At 43.1% G+C, this 22,922-nt stretch overlaps 2 protein-coding genes across 4 annotated transcripts in view; one reads left to right on the top strand and one right to left on the bottom strand.

Moving 5' to 3' along the window:
• USP47 (ubiquitin specific peptidase 47) overlaps nucleotides 1-12,143 on the top strand; it is a 117,255-nt gene extending 105,112 nt beyond the window's left edge. For all 3 annotated transcript variants that reach the window (XM_077866467.1, XM_077866465.1, XM_077866466.1), the window contains 8 exons: nucleotides 2,565-2,740; nucleotides 3,090-3,170; nucleotides 4,869-4,984; nucleotides 5,343-5,461; nucleotides 7,897-8,027; nucleotides 9,287-9,334; nucleotides 9,428-9,558; nucleotides 10,584-12,143. In XM_077866467.1, the coding sequence (XP_077722593.1) occupies nucleotides 2,565-2,740; nucleotides 3,090-3,170; nucleotides 4,869-4,984; nucleotides 5,343-5,461; nucleotides 7,897-8,027; nucleotides 9,287-9,334; nucleotides 9,428-9,558; nucleotides 10,584-10,758 (977 nt within the window). In that variant the 3' untranslated portion in view covers nucleotides 10,759-12,143. The remainder of the gene's footprint in view (nucleotides 1-2,564; nucleotides 2,741-3,089; nucleotides 3,171-4,868; nucleotides 4,985-5,342; nucleotides 5,462-7,896; nucleotides 8,028-9,286; nucleotides 9,335-9,427; nucleotides 9,559-10,583) is intronic.
• A 4,505-nt stretch (nucleotides 12,144-16,648) lies between these two features.
• The window catches only part of DKK3 (dickkopf Wnt signaling pathway inhibitor 3), a 41,652-nt gene continuing 35,378 nt past the window's right edge, over nucleotides 16,649-22,922 (bottom strand). Inside the window, exons 4-7 of the mRNA XM_077866463.1 lie at nucleotides 21,504-21,596; nucleotides 20,109-20,253; nucleotides 19,130-19,286; nucleotides 16,649-18,246 (exon numbers count right to left, since the gene is read on the bottom strand). Of these exons, the coding sequence (XP_077722589.1) occupies nucleotides 18,027-18,246; nucleotides 19,130-19,286; nucleotides 20,109-20,253; nucleotides 21,504-21,596 (615 nt within the window). The 3' untranslated portion in view covers nucleotides 16,649-18,026. The remainder of the gene's footprint in view (nucleotides 18,247-19,129; nucleotides 19,287-20,108; nucleotides 20,254-21,503; nucleotides 21,597-22,922) is intronic.

The following is a 22,922-nucleotide window of genomic DNA, read 5'->3' as shown; positions in this document are numbered from 1 at the left end:
GAAACTGGTTTAGAGGGAGAGCAGTAGGGATGATAGCCAGCAACCAGGTGTTTCAGGAGTCTGTACTAAGAAAGACCAGTTCATCACAGTTCCTCAGTGATCTGAAAGTAGGTGCCTGGGTAACGTGAATAATGAATATAATACAGATTCTTCAGAGGGATGAAATGGCAAAGTATAGTAGACAAAGAATTTGATACCTACAAAATGACATTCTGTGTACAGTATAAGCAATTAATTTAGGTAACAACTAAAATACACTTAAGAGGTGGGTTTTTTGTTTTGTTTTTAGAGTTTATGTATTTAAGGAAGAGAAGAGTATGTGAGAGAGCACAAGCGGGGGGAGGTGATGTTGGGGGGGGGAAAGAAGAAGGAGAAGCAGGCTCCCCACTGAGCAAAGAGCCTGACTCAGGGCTCAAGACTGTGGGATCATGATCTGAGCCAAAGGCAGATACTTAACCAGTGGAGCTACCCAGGCTCCCCAAAGAGGTGGTCTTTAAGCTATCTGTTATAATCCAGAAACTGTTTAAAGGAGTAATTACAGACTTTCTCTGAAAATGCTATTCCACTGTGACCTAGTTGCAGTCTACAGGCATTCAGGTGTAAACAAGGAGGTCAAGGTAATAAAAATGGCAGTGCATTTGCCCTGAAAATTCTTTGTACAAGTGAGGTTACCACCTTGTTCAAGAAATACATCAAAGAAAGGAAAGAAAAGGAAAAACCTTAAAGATATTTTGAGGTTGCAGCATGAAGAGACTGAATTCTTTAGTTTGAAGAGGTAAATAGGAAAAATGTATGATGGTAATATCTAAATTATAATTATAGCCAATCAGTTAAGCCAACAATTTTGGCCAGGGCTGTGTTAAGCATTTTACTTATACTGACCCCAAAATACATGAGGTTATAAATACTCCTGTCTCCACTATACGAGAGGCAATTGAAGTACAGATCAGAATCACAAATCTAATGTACAAGGAGGAGCCAGGAATTCATTCAGGCCAGGCCATTTCACTGCAATACCACTTGGTGTCCTAATCACCATATTGGACCACATCAACACTTGTGTCTTCCCGTGATACATTACTACAAGTTATCACAGAAATCAAAATGGCAATAATAGCATATTATTTGAGTAATGATTTAGAATTTGCTACATTTGTCAGCAGCAATCAGCGAGACTTGTGTAATGATCCCATGAGAAAACTGGCTCAGGGACATTGGATGGCATAGTGACAGCCATTTATCAGGCAAAAGTGGTAAAGCTAAATCCAGCCATTGACTTACGATTTCTAATCAAGTAATTTTTCCTTATACTCTTCTCTCAGGAACCTGCTAGGTGGTATAAATAGAGGCTTATTTGCCAAAAGCTGCATTAACATTTAGGGGCCACTCCTTAAAGTTTAGAAATGGACATTTTAAAGAAATTAAATGCTGCCTAAAACATATATAACAAAATTCATCACGTTTATATTCTAATTCATACTTGTCACCTTTTCTGTAGCGGATCTGAATCTTATAACCAGAAAAACAGTAAATGAACATTAATTTATTTGAAAAAGTCCACTCAAAAATTCATCAACCCGAAAGTTGGGATGACCTGAGAACATAAACCAGGCATGTTTTAGATGTGAATTTCACAGAAAACCAAAGCCTACCCTAGAGAGAGCCTTACAGCTTATGGCTGCAGAGGAACTATGGACCCACAGCAGCATGGCAGCTTGTGTATTCTGCATGGCCTATTGTAAGAGAAAGAGAAAAATGAGTGAAGTTGTTGCTCTTTACTAGATAGAATATAAAGACCAGAGTATATAGAAATATTCCAGAAGTATGTTTATGAATGGCTTAGGACGAAAGATAAATAAGTATTAGAAGAAAAAAGCTTGCCAAAAATAATCCTAATACAATACCAAGAGAGCTTATATGGAAGCTTGAAGAGGTAGGAGTTTGTGATCATTTACTCTTCCTATTACAGTCCAACCATGTAATAAAAGACCTCTTCGTATACTAGTCTTGACATTTTTATTCTTGTAGAAATCCCAGAACTAGATTTACTAATAATTTCTGAGGCACTTACTAGATACCTGGCACGGTGCTAAGAGCATGATAAACATATTACCTCATTGAATTCTCACTGCAGTACCATTGTTTAAATGAAGAAGTGGATGTACAAAAGCTGGGGGCTTGCTCCATGGCACATAGCTAGTTAGGAAGGAGAAGAGACAGGGTTGGAGCCCAGCCAGGGCCTACATTATTACTGTGTAGAACTAGAAATCTATGCAGTTGAAACAAATTCCTGGAAGTTTGGTTTGGAATCAGCAGCCTAAATAAATAAATAAGCAATTAAATGTCTCTGAACATTTGAAGCTGTTGGATTTTATCTATCATATGCTCAGTGTCCATGTTTTTTGTCCATTCAATGTTGTGTATATTAGCTAAAAGTCAAATAATTGAAGGGGGTACTTTATTTTCTGCTTACAGTATAATAAAAAAGCATATAATCTGTTTATATTCTCAGAGGTTTCTTTTACATTTTTGTTTCTGTTTTGTTTTGGTTTTTTTGTACTTAGGGTTGATGGTGCATGTTGATAAAAGAATTACTCTGGCTGCTTTCAAACAACATTTAGAGCCCTTTGTTGGAGTTTTGTCCTCTCACTTCAAGGTCTTTCGAGTGTATGCCAGCAATCAAGAGTTTGAGAGCGTCCGACTGAATGAGACACTTTCATCATTTTCAGATGACAATAAGGTTGATTAAAATAATTTTGAATAATTAGAATCTGTTTTAAATGATAGATTTGAGAACATCTTGCCCTGTTTCCAAGTAAGGTGAAATACATAACCCTAAGAGGGTCATTTTATTTTTATGTTTAGTGGTTGTTTTTGTTGTTGTTGTTTCTCATTCATCTAACAAACATTTGTTAAATGTTAACTGTGTGTCAGTTACTATTCTAGGTGCTGGGAATCAGAGGTAAAAAATATACCTGTTCTCAAAAGTCCATAATCTAGAGAATTTTTGAAGACCAAAAATTGTGTGGGGAGAATGGGTTGTTTATTCTGCTGACATAATGCATCTAAAAAAATGTTTTAATTTATAGATTACAATTAGACTGGGGAGAGCACTTAAAAAAGGAGAATACAGAGTTAAAGTGTACCAGCTTCTGGTCAATGAACAAGAGGTAAGGAATACCCTTCAGAGCATTGTAAAGTCACTTTTGGTAGTTAATACAAACATAATAGTACAGAGATTTTATTACTAGTCATTTCTTTTTATCTCTTTAAAGCAGAGATCTGCACATTATTTCCAGAAAATACTTTAGTTGTACAGGCCATACTGCCTCTGTTGAAACTACTCATCTCTGCCACTGTAACACAAAAGTAGACATAAACAATCATAAACCAGTGGGATTAGCTATGTCCCGATAAAATTTTATTTACCAAAAACAGGCAGCAGGTGAAGTGGCCCTCAAGCATTTTTTTGCCATCCTTCTGCATTAAAGTGTTATTATAAATGCTGGAGTGAAGCAAAAATATCCTGCTTTTAAAGGGGGAATTGTTTGTACTTGTTTTCTAGATATGATCATGTAGTGCTATAGCAGTTAGCACTATCTTATAGTTAGGATAGCAGTTAATCTGTAGAGTCCTTATACAGAACCTTTTGTGTTCAGAGAGTCATTTTTGTATTTAGCAAGCATTTACCTATTAGCATTTACCGTATGCTTGCAGAAGTTAACTCCTTTAACCCGTGTCTGTTAGCTATGACATGAGTACTATTTATTATTCCCATTTTATAGATAAACTGAGGCACAAAGAAATTCTGTCATTTGCCCAAGGTCATACAGTATATACCAAACTATGGCAAATACCCAGAAAAAGGCAAAGTCCTTGTTTTCAGGATGTTTATAACATCTTATTGAGTACCTAGACAAGTATGAAAACCAAATAGCAAATATAATAGTGGCCCCACTCCTCTTATCCAGAGGATATGTGTTCCAAGATCTCCCCTGCCCAGTGGATGCCTGAAACTGGATACTACCACACCCTACATATACTGTGCTTTTACCAAGACATGCCAACCTTGATAAAGTTTAAGTTAGAAGTTAGGCATGATAAGAGATTAACAGATACCAGTAATTAAATAGAAGAGTTACAACAATATACTGTAATAAAAGTTTTGTGAATATGGTCTCTCAAAATATCTTTTTAAAGTATCTTGCTGTGCTATATTTACCCTTGTGATGATGTGACTTGATAAAATGCCTGTATGATGAGATACAGTGAGGTGAATGATGTAGGCACTGTGACTATTACAGTGTAGCATTGGGCTATTATGAGCCTTCTAACGATTTGTGAGAAGCAGGATCTTTTGCTTCCGGACCCCAGTTGGCTGCAAGTAACTGAAAATGCAGAAAGGGAAACATATTTTATTGAGCACCTGTCATATCTCTCATATGTGGATGTTTCTTTTGAGTTTGGGGTTTGCAGAGATAGTGTCCCTTCTGAGACAATGAATAAATGTGTTTGGAGAATTAGTTTGCATTTCCCTCATTTAGTCCATAAAGGTGATTCTTTTTACTTTCAAAATTGTGATCATTTTGTTTTGAGAAGAGAAATATGAATGCATAATTTAATCTTCCCAATGACCCTGTGAGGAAGACATTGTCCCCAGTTTACAGATGAAAAAAAGGAGGCACAGAAATGTTGAGTAAACTTGGCCAAGATAGCAGTGTTAGTAAGAAGTGGAGCCAAGATTTGAACCTAGGAAGATAGACTCCTAAACTCAGGCCTGTAATTGTTACACTATAAAGTGCAAATAAGATATCTCATATATCCCTATTTGAATGTGTAATTCAGTTCTCTGATGATTATATTCCTAGCCATGCAAGTTTCTGCTAGATGCTGTGTTTGCTAAAGGAATGACTGTACGGCAATCAAAAGAGGAATTAATTCCTCAACTCAGGGAGCAGTGTGGTTTAGAGCTCAGTATTGACAGGTAAAGTAAAATTAGTGTCCTCAGCAATTGGACGGAAGACTGTGTGTGGTCAGTTGGTGTGGATGGAGTGGTATAATTTTCTAAAACTAGAATTAAAAATTCCTGAACTATTCAGAATTTCAGTACTATTGATTAATTTTTAATAGAACTAAGCAAAACTATTAGAATTTGTTTGGACTTCCTCTGGCATACTAAATTTGACATTTAAGGAGTATCTTACTATATTTTCCCCAAATTTTAGTGAATAAATACTATTGTATTTAAACATAGTTCATTTTTCCTTAATGTCAGATTCATGTCATTTTTTTTAGGTTAAGAATCTCAAAATACAGTAATTTAAAATGTCTTATGTTCGTAGATTTCGTCTAAGGAAAAAAACATGGAAGAATCCTGGCACTGTCTTTTTGGATTATCATATTTATGAAGAAGATATTAATATTTCCAGCAACTGGGAGGTTTTCCTTGAAGTTCTTGATGGTATTATCCGTATTTTTGTGGGGGAAATATCAGTTAGAAATGCTCTAATAGAAGCCTGTAGTTTTTATCAAATACCAGGTTTTCTTTATCTTTAGTCTGGGTTCCATTTGCCTTTTAAATATTTATTTTCTCGGGGATCCATGGGTGGCTCAGTGGTTTAGCGCCTGCCTTTGGCCCAGAGTGTGATCCTGGAGTCCCGGGATCGAGTCCCACATCAGGCTCCCTGCATGGAGCCTGCTTCTCCCTCTGCCTATATCTCTGCTTCTCTCTCTCTCTGTATCTCTCATGAATAAATAAAATCTTAAAAAAAAAATAAATAAATAAATATTTATTTTCTGTAATTGTGAGAATATTAATTTCTCCTTACCGGAAGTTCCAGTTTCAAAGTTGCATTTTTAGTACTTTTTACAGAAAATTCTGCCAACATTTTCTTACCTGGGTTTGTTAGTTTCCTTTTTTTTCTTTTAAGAATTTGTTTGTTTGAGAGTGTGAGAGCACAAGTGGGGGAGGGGCAGAGGAAGAAGCCCTCTCCTGGCTGAGCAGGGAGCCAGACTTGAACCCCGTACTCCAGGATCATGACCTGTGCCTAAGGCAGACACTTAACCGACTGAGCCAGCCAAGCACCCTGTTATTTAATTTCTTTCTTCATTATGGCTTATTTTGTTAGAGGGTGTGGTATTGATAATTGATCAGAGATTTTGAGAACAGTAGCTGTATTAGTTTCCTAAGCTGCCATAGCAAAGTACCACAAACTAGATGGTTTAAACAATAGAAATTTATTGTTTCACGGTTTTAGAAGCTGGAAGTCTGAGATCAAGGTGTCAGCAGGGTTGGTTCCTTCTGAGAACTGTGAGGGAAGATTTGTTCCATGCTCCTCTCTTAGCTTCTAGTGGTTGGTTGGCAAGGCTTTGGCATTTGTTGGCTTGTAAATGCATCGTCCTGATCTCTGCTTTGATCTGCACATGATGTTCTCCCTATGGGCTTGTGTCTGTTTCCAGATTTCCCCATATCATAAGGGCACTGGTCATATTGGATTAGGGCCCACCCTAATAATCTCATTTTAACTTGATTACCACTGTAACAACCCTATTTCCAAAGCAGGTCATATTCTGAGGTACTAGGGTATAGGATTTTAAATGTCTCTGACACCGTTCAACCTGTAACAGTAACCTAGTCGAGGAGTGTGTTTGTCAAACCTCCTGGTGTTAATGTTCAACATTGGAACACTTCAAGTATTGTTTTTTTTGGAGGAGGAAATGGAAGAAAGATTGGCTGTGGGGAGATCATATCAAGGAAACAACTATTCTGTGTTCTTTTGTGACTGCTATTGCCTAGAAAGATTTTAATTTAACTTTTTTTTCCCATAGAAATTAAAATATAAGATTATGATAGTTTTCAGAAGGTTCAATAATACTGATACCTCACCTATTTCAAGCTATTTTGGGTCCAATTTGTTTTAAATTTTAGTTGTTAAAACTATGATTAATTGATAAGTTAATGGAGGAGACAGGATCAAGTAGGACACTGTCTACCATGCTGTGGTGGGCAGGTGCTCTGGATTGTTTCTTTCTCTGAGTATCTGGGGCCTTAGAGAATAATCACTGTGTCTGGGTAGGTCAGGAAGAGATTATGAAGGACATGGAAGTTCCCCTTGTCAGGAAGGATTGAGTGTGTATTGGCAAAGATGGATTAGCTGCAAGATGTTACTGGATGGTAGGTGCCTGCCTTAGTATCATTTCAGTATATATTTTAGCATCAAAATAGTTGAGTAAGCCATAAGTTATGTGATTAAGAAATATTTATTGACCTGTGAATTGTCAGCCATTGCTAATCTCTGTTGCTACAAAAATGAGTAGGAACAAGTGATTGCCCTCCAGATGCATAGTCTATAAGAGAACCAGAACTGTAAATCTGTAATATCAAAATCATAGGTATTGAGGACCAAATCAGTAGTTGCTTTTGTGTACACCAGAGAGAAAGGTGACAATTGAGCTGGGTTTTGGAGAACAGTAAGCTTTGAGTAAATGAAGAGAGGGGTTAACTAATGATAGCCTGAGTGAAAAAAGATTAAAGTGAAGATGATTTGATCATGATAGATTGTGGGGGTAGTAGCCAACACGAAGTAAAGATTGGCAATCCAGAGAAGAGAGTAGTTGGTAGAGCAATGTCCAGTGGGACTCAGGATGGAAGAGAATTAGGAGTCCTGGTGGAAGGAGAGCTTGCAAAAGAGTAATGAATTACTCTTCAGAGACTGGAGGGAAGAGAGGAAATATTTTATTCTCAAAAACTCCTTGGGATAATTGGGTTCTTTTATGTCCCCTATCTAAGCATAAAACTTGAAGTAAATCTTTTTGTTCAGTCAGGTAGTACAAAAAAAGCCAAATTATGAACCTCTAGAGAAAAGAGAAAGATGACCTAATCTTGTATCTTCCTAGGGGTAGAGAAGATGAAATCCATGTCCCAGCTGGCTGTTCTGTCAAGACGGTGGAGACCTTCAGAGATGAAACTGGATCCCTTCCAGGAGGTTGTGTTGGAAAGCAGCAGTGTCGATGAGCTGCGAGAGAAGGTAAGTTCATTTTAAACAAATTGAACTAACATGTGTTTTTCTCTGTGTTGCTTAAGAGAGGAACTAGGAAGTGAGTGCCAAACACTAACATGGCAACCTTTCTCTCTCGCACTTTGTGACACCTTGTCACACACCCTTCTGTTTCTTCAGGCTTCTGATGCTGTGAAAAATTACACTGGCTTTTAGCCATCAAGAAGTGGACCCTCACTTTTAGTTACTTAAATCAAGTTTGCCCTAAGTAATTAGGATTAGTTAGAACTTACTAGAATAACTTCTATGGCTCTCTAGGGAATAGGTGAATCATTTATAAGCAGTACTAAAACAATTAGCATCTTGAAAAAAAACTATTTCCATAATTCATACCAATTTTTGGGACTGCACCACCCCCCAAATAAATTCTAAATATAAAAAATGCAATAAACTTATAATTGTACTAGATAAAAATATTGAAAATATTTTTATGTCGTAGAAAAGGAAAGATATTTGTAAGCATAATACCAAAAACTAAAAAAGAAAAGATCATGTAAAAGCATAAAACTTCCACACACAGCCTCCTCCCCATTTTTTTTTTAAACAACCTGTAAACACAGATAAAAAAACAAGAAAGGGGGAAAATACTTGAAACAGATATGAAACTATGAAACATGATGGTCTGTATTTATAAGGAGCTACTACATTAATAAGAAAAAGATGAACAATCTAATTTTAAAATAAAGAACTTGATTAGGCGATTTGTTGAAGAAATAGAAGTTAAAACAGTAACAACATTCTTTACTTCTTAAAATGGTGAAAATTTAGAACATCAAAAATGCCTCGAATCATAAAGTGGGGAAACAGGCAATATCATAACTGGGAAAAACTAAAAACAGGCTTGATGTCCATCAGTAGGGTATAAAATAGTATATTCAACTGTTGGAGAGAATGAGGTTACTCTGTGCCCTATTCTTATAAATAGGCTATATAAAATTATTCTATAGAGATGTTTCAAAATATATTTTATGTATTTTAGAAATATGTGATGTAGTTTATATATGCATAGGAAGGTCTGGAAGGAATATACTAAATTGGTATTTCTGGGACATGGCATTTGCAGAGTGGACAGGAGACCATTACTCTTTCTGCTTTTTTTTCTGATTTTTTATATCAAACATTTATTACATTTTTGAAAAAATCAGTCTATATCTGTGTGGGTTAAAAGGTTGACTTATTTTAGCAAATTTATTTTTTAATGAACTCATATAAAATGTTTCCTTTTATAGCTTTCTGAAATCAGTGGAATTCCTTTGGAAGATATTGAATTTGCCAAGGTAAAGCTCTGAGAATGTTTGCATTTGGGTACTAGTGCTCAATAAACATGGCTAACATCATGATTTACTCATTCACTCATTTTTTTCCTTTAGGGTAGAGGAACTTTTCCCTGTGATATTTCTGTCCTTGATATTCATCAGGATTTGGACTGGAATCCTAAAGTTTCTACCCTGAATGTCTGGCCTCTTTATATCTGTGATGATGGTGCAGTCATATTTTATAGGTATGTTAACAAACTACTTGTTATTCCTAGTGATACAACATTTTTTGTTGTGCATGAGTATCTTCTTCTCCATAAATACCTTAACTATGTTTATGATATAGAGTAATCCTGATCAGTAGTTAATACAAGAGCCACATATTACATTCTGAATTTTTCTAGTAGCCACACTTAAAAAAGTAAAAAGAAACCGGTGAAATTAATTTTAATAAATATTAAAATAATAAAAATAAAATATTTTAACCCAGTTATATCCAAAATGTTATCATTACAACATGTAATCAATATAAAAAGTCATTCATGAGATGTTTTACATTCTTATAGTAAGTCTTCAAAATAATGTTACACTTCCAGTAGGTCTCAAGCATTCAGTAGGCACATGTAGCAAGTGGCTCCTGTATGAGCCAGTACAGATACAGAAGAAAAAGAACAGTCATTAGTTAGAGCCTGGCAGATAAAGAGTTCACATTAAGCTTTGTTCCTTACTTTGCTCCTCATCTCTAAAATGATGACAATGATGTGAGCCTTGCAGAATTTTATAAGAAATAGAACTATTGCATTTTTAAAAACTGGCATAGTACTTAGTATATATAGATGTGCAATAAATGATAAGTATTATTATGTTAATACTAGCAATGAAATTATTCTATGCCATTTTTAAAAATGAGTGCTCTGTTAATAAACATATTAGAGGGGATCCCTGAGTGGCTCAGCGGTTTAGCACCTGCCTTTGTCCCAGGGTGTGATCCTGGGGTCCCGGGATCGAATCCCATATTGGGCTTCCTGCGTGGACCCTGCTTCTCTCTCTCTCTCTCTCTCTCTCTCTCTTTCTCGCTCATGAATAAATAAAATCTTTAAAAAATAATAAATAAACATATTAGAAATCCAAGACATCTTAGTGTGAGATTACTTAAATTCACCAGTGACATTCAGATTTCATTTTCTACCAAGAAGCATTACAACATTCAAGCATAAATCAATGCGGATAGCTATACAGATCTAATATGTAATTAATATTTTAAATACAGGGATAAAACAGAAGAATTAATGGAGTTAACAGATGAGCAAAGAAATGAACTGATGAAAAAAGAAAGCAGTCGACTCCAGAAGACAGGACATCGTGTAACATACTCACCTCGGAAAGAGAAAGCACTAAAAATATATCTGGATGGAGCACCAAATAAAGATCTGACTCAAGACTGACTCTGCTAGTGTAGCATTTTCCCTGGGGGATTTTTGGTTTTAATTAGATGGTTCACTGCTACTGTGTAGTGCCATTATGGCCGGACATGGTTAGGGGTAACCCAGTGACACCAGCACTGATTGGACTGCCCTTCACCAATCAGAAGCTCAGTCAGTGCCCAATGGGCCACTGTTTTGACTTGGAATCATGTTGTGCACTATAGTCAAATGTACTGTAAAGTGAAAAGGGATGTGCAAAAAAATAAAAACAAAACAAAAAAACAAAAAGCAAAACCTGCTACTAGAAAAGGGGGAAGGGGAATGAGTACACTTCTTTTATTGCGGACAAATGTGCACATAGCCGCTAGTAAAACTAGCCTCAAACAGGATGCTCATAGCTTCATAATAAAAGCTGTGCAAAGGCCATGAATGAATGAATTTTCTGTTTATTTCACTGATACACACATTACCTCATTGACAATTCGGAAGTAAATGCAACGTGTGTTGACCTTTGGAAAGCAGCAAAAATAGGAGCTGAAGAAAGAAATTCTTAGAACCAGCCATAACCCAGTAAAGAATTGTGAAGTTGTGTTTTTATTTTGTTTCATTTTTTGCAAAGTATTAAGAACATTATTCTGGAACATCAAAACGTTTCCCTTAGACCGCTCCCAGCAGGTAGCAGCTCAAATTGCTGCAATATTGTAATTATAATTGATTGTACTTAAGTTATGGATGTAGAGAATACGTTTCACTCGTTCATTCAGCATGTAAATAAAATTGATCCTATTGAGTTATCATAATTGCAATTCAACTATTTCCCATGGTTATTCTTTTCATATATCATTCATGATGTACATTTGTGTACATTGAGGAGTATAGCAGTCTATGTAAATGTAATCCTCAGTGAGGTTCCTCAGTGCTGGGTCCCATACGATTGTATTTGCCCTTGTTAATGAGGTTTTTCTGTTCAGTGGCTTCAGTTTTTTTCTTTGTACATTTATCTTTGAAGATTTACTTCAAGTTTGAATCTTCTAGAACCCTTGTAAGTCTCACTTTAATTTTTGGAGTTGATTTGTAGTTACATGTAGTTTAACTCTGCGGAAGCGTCTTAACATCGTGTTGAAAAACTTGCTAGTAAGTCAGGTCATGGCACAGGCTGATGCAGTCAACATGATTTCATTGCAAAGTCTATTAGAATTGGCAAGTTTTTGCTTTGCTAAATATGACTTCAATGAACATGATTCTACATAAATTTTTGAAAATGCCATCTAATTTATAAAAATCAATAAAAAGGTTTTGGTAAAACTTTTTCATGCCAGATGCTGTTTACAACAATGAACATGCCAATAAAACATTTGTTCATTCTGTTGTGTTATTTTAGTCATTAAACTTTTGTGGATGAAGAATCTGGATTAAGAATAGATTTGTTTTCTTTAACATTTTGTAACATGTACTCAATAATTATCTTATTTCTGTAAGATACATTTACAGTAAAGTTCTCATAAGAGAGATGAAAAGATGTTAATATTTAACTTTGGAGGATCCTGTCAATATTTTAAAATCAGGTTTCTGCCTTATTTCCTTTTAAGAAAGATAGAAAATAGTATTAGCAGATGTTGGCTCTGTAGTTTGAATATAATAATTGAGAATTCCATAATATCTTTAAAGTTTCTTGAAATCCACAGGGGGAAAAAAAAAACTTTTCTATGGTATTTTTCTGGCTAATTTTTATTCCATGTAAACTGTGTAGCATTCTGCTAAATTTCATTGAAGTATGTTCCAAGTTTGCATTAGTGGCACTGAGTTGGTGTTCTCAGAGGAAGAAGTTGGAAGCATTTGTGGGTGCATTGTGTTTGGATCACTTGGATTTTCTGATGTAACACGATAGCTCTTTGGTTCTGATACGGGCCTACTTACTTGGAATGTAGGGGTTAATAGTTTCTGCTTTGGAGGACCCACTCTCTGAGCAGAAGAGTCTGATTGTAAACAAAATGGGCTCTGGGTTTGGTTTGGGGCAGTGTTCCTTTAAGAGTAAATGGTAAAATTCTTCTCACACCTGCTCCTCATTCTGTGCCTTCTGCCCTGCTTTTTGTTTTTGTGTTTGCTGTTTCTAATTGCAGGCATACTACAAATATCAAGAGTAAAGAAAATATATTTCATTATCAAAAAGAAAAAGCTTCCTGCTTTTCAGTGCCTGTTAGAGTGAGAACACAATGTTGCACTTTAACAATTTCAGTAAAGGGGGTGGCAAACTTTTTAAAGATTGTGGTGATGGGAATGGTAATTTATGTGAGGGAGGTTAATGTGTGTCTACCTGCCCCCCATCAGATTCAGAAAATCTCGCGAGTACCCCTCAGCCAAGAGGCAGAGCGCTGACTGTGTGGTTCAGGTGACACAAGCCACATGCAATAAATTGTGACCCTGTTTCTCACAGGTCACGCCAAAGTTTGGAAGAGCTTCTACCGTGGGAGAGATGGGTTTGCGTCAACCAGGCATGCCACGTGAGGACCAAGTACTGACATATCTGAGGCAGGTGCTGAAGGTGAGGGGAGTATCCTGGTCAAGGTAGCAAACGCTGTGGTTTCAGGACCATCCTGTGTCTAGGTGGTCTGTGCAAAAGCTTGCTAGCTGGAAGTCCACCTGCCAAACTAGGGAGTGTAAGTAAGGGCTAATAGTCATAATGAGATTAAAATAGTGAAGAAGCCCTACACTAGAGTATTCGGTGGTCTCTTTGCTAATGGATGGAAAGTACTTACATAAGATTCTGGGATGAGGGTGGGCGGGGGGGGGGGGGGGGGGAGCTGTGGAATCTGCCACAGCTAGAAAATCATTGCCAGACTACACTGTTAGAAAGGGTGTGGCATCTCTAGGCCAGAAGAGAACTAAAACTTGCAACGCGGTCTAAACTAAACGAGTGCACAGAATCAGAGCATTGCTAATCAGTGTTGTTGCTAACTCTGGAAGTGACCTGTGAATGTATGGAATACAATAAAATCGTTTATTCTGGTTCATTCGCCAGTATTTCCTTTCCGATTGGCTACTTTAGTTCTCCGAGTTGTGTCCCTTTGTTTAGCATCAAGACGCTAACCAACTCTTTTGCACTTGTGACTTACAAATTGTAGTCTAAGGTATATGGAATAGAGGATAATCTGAAGTAGGACTTTTTTTTTTTATTTGCTAAATAAAACTAAATTCTGTTTAATTTTTGAAAAATCATTATGTGGTCACTAGTAGAAGACTTACAAGGCAATTCAGGTCTTTTACAAAAGCAATACTGTGCGTAATGTAGTTTTCTAGGGGGTCTAGTCAAATATTTTTTATCAGGTTTGCAAAGGAGTTCGTGGCCCAAATAAAGCTTGTGGCCATCAAGCCTGGGTGTACAGGAAACCAGATGTTCCTTTAGTCTCATTCTTGGGAAGAAGGGTGCTATACAACCACTTGGTTAGATACAGTGTTTTCAAAACTTGGCTTTTAGAAACAATCAAGAATACATGGCAAAATCAAGTGTGTGAAAGCATGTGTGACCATTTAGAAAAACTGCATCAATCGCAGTGGCCAAGCTGGAAGGGCAAAAAAGCATTGGGGAGGAGGGCCCTCCCCCTCCCGGTGACAGCACCGACTTCCTCACTTACCAGCTACTCTGTACTGGAGAAGCAGGTCTTCTGACTGGTCATAGCCTGAGAATTCACCAGGCCAAGAATTATCAGTGGACCCTTACAGCCTTGCTTGAGAAGTGGGGACCATGCTCCCTATCTGCTTCCTTTGCTCCCAACCTGCCTCTTTCCCCAGTACAGAGAGCACAATGTTCACCCTCTTACAATGCTTAAATAACCCATTTAATTAAGGAGTACCATACTCCTGGTTAAGGAGTATCTCAACCAAGTCTGTTGAGATACAGAAGTGGTTCTGTTTTTCCAGTAACTCTGCCAACTGTGTTATGTCGATTGCAGTTTCCCACTGAAGTGGACTCTGATGACAAAGTGGAGCAAAATATACCTGCACATAAATTCCATGAGGGAGGGACCTCGTTTTATCTCATGTACCACCGTCTCCTGGCAGCTAATGTAGGTAGTAGGGCCTGACATACAGTAGGAACTCAATAAGATTTTTGTTGCATGATGAAACCATTTTAAACCTCTTCTCCAAACACTTGTTGAAATCTATCTTGCCTCCCAGCCACTGTGAATTACTTTGGTTCCTCTGTTTACCATCCCTTTTTCTTGCCTCCCTCCCTCTGCCCCTGGCTCAGAATGTTCTTTGCTATTCCTTCTGACCACCTGATAAACTCCCTTGATCTTTGAGTACCCATGCCCATGCCAGCTCTCCCAAACCAAGTGCTCCTTTGAGGCTCCCATAACACGGTTAATGATATCGGGTTGACTGCTTTTGTTTTGTGGGTGCTAGGTTTAATGTGTATCCCTCATGAGGCTGTGATGTGTTCAGGGTATGACCTTCACACCCTCAGAGCCTATCGCAGCACCTGGTTCTGAGCAGGCTCTCAATAAATACCTGTTGAGTAATAAGGATGTAGAGTGGTTGTGATCCCTTCTGACAATGAATAAGAGAACAGCTCTATATTTGGTCTTAAAATCGTCAGCATATCCTGGGCAGACCATGTTAGATACTGTTTTTGTTGGACTTTTAGCTCTATCACCTAATTTTTGAACTTGCATTTTTTTCATCTGCTAAATGAAGAAACTAGTCCTGGATTCAGTGAAGGTTATATAGGTAGACTGCCTAAGCTGGCACCTGCCACCAGCTGACCTTAATATATAGTAGTTTTATCACAGCTCCTGAAGATGTGTTATAGTCCAGAACTACATTTGAGTAAAAAGAAGAGTCGGGCGCCTGGGTGGCTCAGTCGGTTAAACATCTGCCTTTGGCCCAGGTCATGATTCCAGGGTCCTGGCATTGAGCCCCGTATCCGGCTCCCTGCTCAGTGGGGAGTCCGCTTCTCTCTCCCTCTTCCTCTGCCCCACCCCCCAGTCATTTGTACACACTCTTTCTCAAATAAATAAAATCTTTTTTTATTTTTTTTTATTTACTTATGATAGTCACACAGAGAGAAAGAGAGGCAGAGACACAGGCAGAGGGAGAAGCAGGCTCCATGCACCGGGAGCCCGACGTGGGATTCGATTCCAGGTCTCCAGGATCGCACCCTGGGCCAAAGGCAGGCGCCAAACCGCTGCGCCACCCAGGGATCCCTAAAATCTTCTTTTAAAAAGAATCCTGGGACGCCCGGGTGGCTCAGCGGTTTAGCGCCTGCCTTCCACCTAGGGCATAATCCTGGAGACCCGGGATCAAGTCCCACGTCAGGCTCCCTGCTGCGTGGGGCCTGCTCTCCTCTGCCCATGTCTCTGCCTCTGTGTGTGTGTGTCTCATGAATAAATAAAACTAAAAGATAATTATAATCATAAAAATAAAAAGAATCCTATCCATTCCATTTACTCCTTCAGAAGACAGTGAAGTAGGGCAGCTCGGGTGGCTCAGCAGTTTAGCACCACCTTCGGCCCAGGGCCTGATCCTGGAGACCCGGGATCAAGTCCCACATCAGGCTCCCTGCATGGACCCTGCTTCTCCCTCTGCCTGTGTCTCTGCCTCTGTGTGTGTGTGTGTGTGTCATGAATAAATAAAATCTTTAAAAAAAAGAATAAGCAAAGGACATTAAAAGAAATTGAAGTATTCACACTCTTAAGACTAATCCCTGACAAAAATGGTTAGCATTTCTAAAATACTTTGATGCTAAAACAGGTATGCCTCACTTGTCTGGAAAATTCACTTAGGTGGAAGAGTTTTTTGGGGGGGTTTGTTTTTGTTTTTGACAATGCAGTTCATTTCCATGTTTTTTTCTGGCTAAAAGGGTATTTATTCAAAGTCAAAAGGAAAAAAGACACCCGGGAACTACAAAGGAGTAGTTTCAGTGATTTATGCTTGATTTTTTAAAATGCAACACAGGTGTTTATACATAATTTAAAACTCAAAGAAAGCATGCTTATACAATCATGTGCAATTTTAAAATTTAATAACTGGATGAATACATGATGGAAACAGTCCATGGCACCTGAAAATATCATTTATGGAATAGCATCCAGTCCAGTGCTCTCAGTTTGGATATTACAACCATATTTCATAGAGCCTTGCTTGGTTTGATTTTCTCCATGTGGTTGATAATGGTCTTCAGTTGCTGGTAAGTGATTTTGCAGATTTCACTTATAATCCTGGCCCTACGATTACTTAAGTACTATTTCTGGCAAGTTAACATATATACTATGCACCAGTCATGTACCTTCAAAGTCACTAACACAACTAACTGCCATAGGGGGACAGGGTCAATATCATTTGTCTCCACTAGAATGATGGCCACCCCCACATTACGGATAATGCTATTTCTAACAGTACAAGTTTAATCTTACAGTGAACTAGTTTGACCTTAATTCCAGATATGCCTCAAAAAAAAAAAAAATCCCATCTATCCTCCTTTTAGAGGGTACTTCTGGTGGCAATGAGGCTGGCAGGGAGTTGTAGGGAAAGCATGCACTTGGAATCACACCTGGATGAAATCCTGCTCTGGTCTTCACTGTGTGACTTGGGCAAGCAACTTGATGTCTCTGAGACTAAAAGATCCTGACAGATGGGGAGACCACCCCCCTCCTCGCCAGACTGGTGAGTGATACAAACTGCTGCCCTGGCACAGAGGTAGGAGCCGAGTAACACTAAGGACAGGACAGGAATGCACGCGATGCACAGTGAGCAGAACACGTCACTCGCGGCAGCTGAAGGCACAGCTTGCCTGTGCCCATGGGAAGAAGTACATGGAAAATTCATTTGTTACATTTTCACCAGGTTTATGTTTGCAAAGCAGGACACACTTCTCCGTATGTGAAAGAGTCAACATTTCCCCAAAACCCGTCATGGGGAAACCTGCATCCTTTTCCATCCCATCCCCACCCCTCCAACAATTCCCAAGGTGATGTAGAACAAAATGAAGTGTGCCACATGCCAACCATCGGAGGCAAAGTGGCCAATAATCGGGACCAGTTTAGCAGCCCTCCACCTCCACCCTCCCACACAGCCCTGTCTTCCCCAGGCACCCGAACTGTGACATGTAGGGTGTACAGCCTGGGGGAGCTGGGCAAATGCACAGCACCTCATTTTATTTAAAGCCAGAGGGAAAACGTACTGGGAAGAGGCCATGGAAAAAAGCCCGGTAAGCCCACACCTAGAGGACACGGCTGGGGAAATAAATTAGCTATTTCTATCGCACGTCTACCCGCACAACGGGCCTCGGTCTAAATCTCTCCTCCTTCCAGCAGCTCAGAGGGAGCATCGGGCTCCCCCAGGGCCATCTCCACAGACAGGCTCCTCTCCAGATTCTCCAGCTCCTGGCGCACCTCTTCAATGAAGCTGCCATCCTCGTACTCGCTGGGGGCCTCTCTGGGCACCGGGCTCTCTCCGTCTTCACCACGGCTCCCCATGAAGGCCGGCTTGCACACGTAGACCAGGCTGTGGCTGGGGAGAGAGGGGGGCTGGGGCTCAGCCCAGGGGCCTGTCTCCCGTGGTGGGGAGGAGTGACACTGGGCTCTCTCTCAACATGGGGGCAGCTCCTCCCTTTGAGCTCACCCTCACACCTCCTCTAACACCTCAATGGGATCTCCCCTTCCTGTCAGGATCTTCCAGAAGATTGCTGAGGGAGGGTCACTTTTTAAGGGGCGGCTCCCCCACCTCCATGGAGAGGTCCGTCTGCCTGAGAGACTCTCTGGGGCAAGGCCTGCAGGGCCTGACGGTGTATGGCAACGCGTGGCCCCTCCAAGCCGCTTGCCCCTCTGGGCGTCCAGGTAAGAGCAGCCCCTGACGGCAGGGTGGAGCCTGGGGGCAGCCCGGGGCAGGGCCTTCTCTGTGTCTGCCCAGCCCCACTGGATTCTGCTGGAGGGACAGGTGAGTAGACTGCCAGGGGGCCATACTCAGATGCCTCACGGTCTCTCAGTTTCGGACATTACTAGCGGTGCCCTCCCACTGGGTGGCCCACTCTCTCCTGGTTTCCCTTCTACCTCTGACTGTGGCCTCTGCCTCAGCTTGTCCTTCGCTGTCAGGGGCCTGGGCTCCTGCCTCAGCCCTCAGCTCTTCTGTCTCCATGCCCTCTCCCTGGGTCACCTACTCCTAAGGCTTCAACCACCACCCAGGTGAGCTCCAAATCTGTACCCCTAGCCACACCTTCCCCTGAGCCCCAGGCTGACATCTGACAGCTCGGAGACCCTCCACCTAAATGACCCAAGGACACCTCAAATTAACCCTACCTTAAACTAACTGCATCACCCCCTCTGCCTCTGAGATCCCACTGGGTGGCAGGTCATCTGCTTTCAACCTCTGATAGGGAGGGCAGGTGGGGCCTCACCTGTGGGGCTGGCAGAGAAGGCCACTGGCACACGGGCATCGGTCCAAAGCTCCATCAGGCTCTAACTCCCAGGTGATGAGGTCCAGAAGCCGGCTGGCGGGGTCATGGCACAGCTCACCCTCCACAGGTAGGGGTGTGCACACAGGAAACAAGAGACCTGGGGCCAGTGGACAGTCACCCCTGAGTGCTCAGCATGGAGCAGGGAGGCTCCACGGAAGGGAGCTGACAAATGCGGGGGCAGCCCCGACCTTCCACCCTCAACCGCAAAGTGGAGATTCATTACAATGGAAGAGGTGGGATGAGAGGAAACTATGGCGGGATGGACTCAGGAGGGAATGAGTCGGGAGGGCTGGAGCAATTAGGGAGGACTGTCTGGAGGCGCAGGCTTATGCTGGCTTTTGAGGCCAAAGTTCTAGAGAAATGTGTAAAAGCACTTGAGGCCGGGACCCAGCACCCATAAAGGCCTGGCGGTGGGCGTAGCGGGAAAGTTTGGGAGCCCCGGAGGGAGAAGGTGCAGGGGAAGCTGCAGCTGGCCGAAGCCTTGAGAGGCAGAGGAGCCTCCTCACTAAGGAGACAACAGGGCAGCTGCAGCCCGAGGAGCCACACTGAGAGCTCAGGAGGGCAAGTGGCTGAGCAGCCTCCCCGGGAGGGGCGGTGAGAGTGGAAGCGGAGTAGAAGGGGGCCTCCATCCTCAGGAAACAGGGGAGAGGGTGGAGAGGGGCTGCTCAAATCCCCCCATCTGGGGGTGTCCTCCTGCCCTGGGCTCGTGCATCCTGAAGGGATTGAACTCTTCTAGATGGCAACCGGGGGCAGAGAGAGAGACGTGTGGCCCAGCGGAGGCGGAGGCTGCCTCGGGCAGAGGTGGTGGGGCTGGCACACGCGCAGTGAGCCGTCGGGAGCCTGCCCAGGAGGCGCGCCCCTGGAAAGGTGTGTTGGCCTGGACCGGGCGTGCCCAGTACTCAGCCGAGAGCCCACTCACCTCTCTGGAAGGCACAGCACAGCCCAGGCTGGCAGTCCCTCTGGTTGTCACAGATGGTCCCGTTGCCACCTCTGGTGGCTGTTTTGGCGCAGTGACCCCAGACGCACAGCTGGTCCCCACAGCACTCACCGTCCCGGGTGCAGAGCTGCAGGGGGTGGGGAGGGAGGGCAGACAATGGCACCCCGGCTCTCGGACCTGAGAGAAGCCGGCTGGCACGCTCCTAGCCCTGAGAGCCTGAGCACACCACAGGAGGGGCCCCGTTACCCTGGAGGGGGAAGGGGGGGCCAAACGAGGTCTGAGGTGTGCGGGGCTTTTAGTGCAAGTCAAGGGGGCAGAGACAGGAGGGGTGAGAACACTGGAAAAATAGCACCTGGGGGGGGGGCACCTGGATGGCTCGGTGGGTTAAGTATCTGCCTTTGGCTTGGGTCCCCATCCGCTCGTGTGCTGTCTCAAATAAATAAGTAAAACCTTAAAAAAAGTCTAAAAAAAATAGCACGGGGCGGGGGGGCGGTCACATGTCTGAATCTCCTATGCAACGTCAGTTTTTGCAAAGGACATAGTGTGTCTTTGCAGTCAGCCCCCAGACTTGCCTCCTTTCTATTAGGTCCCTAGGTCAGGGGCCCACAGATGCAGGCAGCAGCCGGATTCTGAGAGCCCGGAGGCCTTGTGGATGGGGAGGGCGCATGGGGCTTCCCCCTGGGGCCTGGGACTGACCACTGCGACCCCACAGTCGTGCTCCGACGTGGCAGGCGGCAGGGAGAAGTGCAGCTGCCTAACCACAGAAGGCACTGGATGGGGGAGTAAGAAGCCCTCTATTTCCCAAACTTGTTATCCTGCTGTGTGACTGTCTCAAGAATGAAAAGACAGGAGAAGTCTATGAGCCCATATGGCTTTGTCCAAAACATCTGTCGGGTGGAGGGAGTTTCCGCTTCCCTGGCTCCCAGCTTCTCGGTGAAACGTCTATCGGGGAAGCACTCTGGCTCCTTCCTGGCTCTCCTCCTGCCTTCTCTGAAAAGAATGGGATCTGGAGGACGGGAGTGGGGGCTGCAGTAGGGTCACTGGCTGTATCCAGGGGGATGGGTCTGCCCCAGGGGAAGGGACAGGTGGAGGGCCTCCTGCTGTGTCTTCCTGCCCTCCCTCTGCCATCCAGGAGGCAGGCAGTGGAGCCAGAGACCATGCAGCAGATGGCTTCCCAGGAGTCAGTCCCACTGGGCACCATGGAGAGGCTCGCTCAAGCATGGACGTGGTTCTGAGCCCCACTGAAGGCTTCCAGAAGCCCAAGAGAGGAGAACCCATGGGGCTCCTGGCCTTCTCCCCCACATGCTCTTCTCTGAGACCCAGCCCAGCCCCCATGGTCCTGGTGCTACAGCCGCAGAGGCCTCTGGGCACACTCACTGTCTGCTGGTCCCGGCAAGACTGGCAGGTGTACTCGAAGCTGGCAAACTGGCAATACCTGGTGGGCCCGCAGTCCTCGTCAATGATGCACTCCTGGGGGGAGGGAGGGAGCAGCTTCATCAGTAGAAGGCAGAGCAGCACACCCACAGCGCCCCGGAAGGGCAAGGCCCCGTTTTATCCCAGGCCCCACAGGCTCTGGATGCTCCAGAAGGGTGTCCAGACTCCCCTCACTCCCAGTTGGCTCCTGCTCCTCAGCATCCACACCCTGCAGGCGAGGCAGAGCCCTCGCCCACACAGCGTGCTCGCCCGTCTGCCCTCCAGGATGCCGCCCCAGTTCGCACAATGGCATCTGTGTGCAGCCCCCCGCCACATATCCAGGGCGGGGAGCACAGAGACTCGGGCCAGTCTCCATGCAGAGCAGATGGATTTAATAAAAGAGCTAATGAGTTCCAGCCCCAGGGCGGCTGCACAGGAGGAGCCGGAGCCCAGGCTGCTGCCCATGCCGGAAGGGGCTGCAGAGGGCTCCCTGTGGCCCCCCTCCTCCGAGGCCTGGGTCTGGGTCTGCCTGGCAAAGGCAGCTGCTGGTTTCCAAAGGAAGGAGGGGTGCGGCTGCATGGGCGCTGCAGCCCGGCTGCCTTCTCATGGCTGCCAGCCCATCAGGCTGGAGAAATGGGGGAGAGAGGGAGGCCATGGGAGAGGGCTGGTGTTGGAAGAGTCCCCGTACCCCAAACTAGCCATATCATGTTGGGGGGTGGGGCCCCTGGCCTCTGAGAGCCTCCATCTCTAGGTCAGCAACAGGGGAAAGTAATCTCTACCTGCTGCCTGCTGGGTGAGGTCACGAGGTAGATTGACCCCCTGGGGCTGCACCATGCCAGGTCACCATGCCAGGTCATGTGGGTCTTGTCATGGCCTCACCATGGCAAGGTGGGTGGCCCAGCAAGAGGGGCTCTCCCTCTCAAAAGGAGGGGTCAATGCTTATCCTGTTCCCATAGCAGCAACCCTAAAATGCCAGAAGGGCTTAGACAGGGGCGGAGGGCTGCGCACCATTGGACCCCAAAGCCCATCATGGCTTGAGAAGTCCACAGTGCAGTAGGCCACAGACCATGACACCCTCCTAGACACACCCAACTCAGCCAGTTCAGCTGGAAGCATCCAGGTCCAGACACCTTCCAAAGCAGAAAAGCAAGAGAATGGGGTGGGAAGGCCAGAGGGAAGGCCGACAGGCATTGAGGAGCTTCTCTGAATCTGGCCACATCTTCAGGCACTGGGAAGTAAATGTGAGTATGAAAAACTCCTTGCCCTCAAGACTTTATAATTCAACTGAAAACAACCCCTCCCAAAAAAAACCCAACCAAAGTCAACCCAATAGAAAAGGAGACAAAAGACACAGACAACAATAATAGAAACCTTCCACCTCTT

The sequence above is a fragment of the Canis aureus genome, chromosome 23 (genome assembly GCF_053574225.1).
Source record: "Canis aureus isolate CA01 chromosome 23, VMU_Caureus_v.1.0, whole genome shotgun sequence".
NCBI classification, from domain to species: domain Eukaryota; kingdom Metazoa; phylum Chordata; class Mammalia; order Carnivora; family Canidae; genus Canis; species Canis aureus.
The sequence above is the reverse complement of the archived record's forward strand: the minus strand, read 5'-3'. Positions and strand labels throughout refer to the sequence as shown.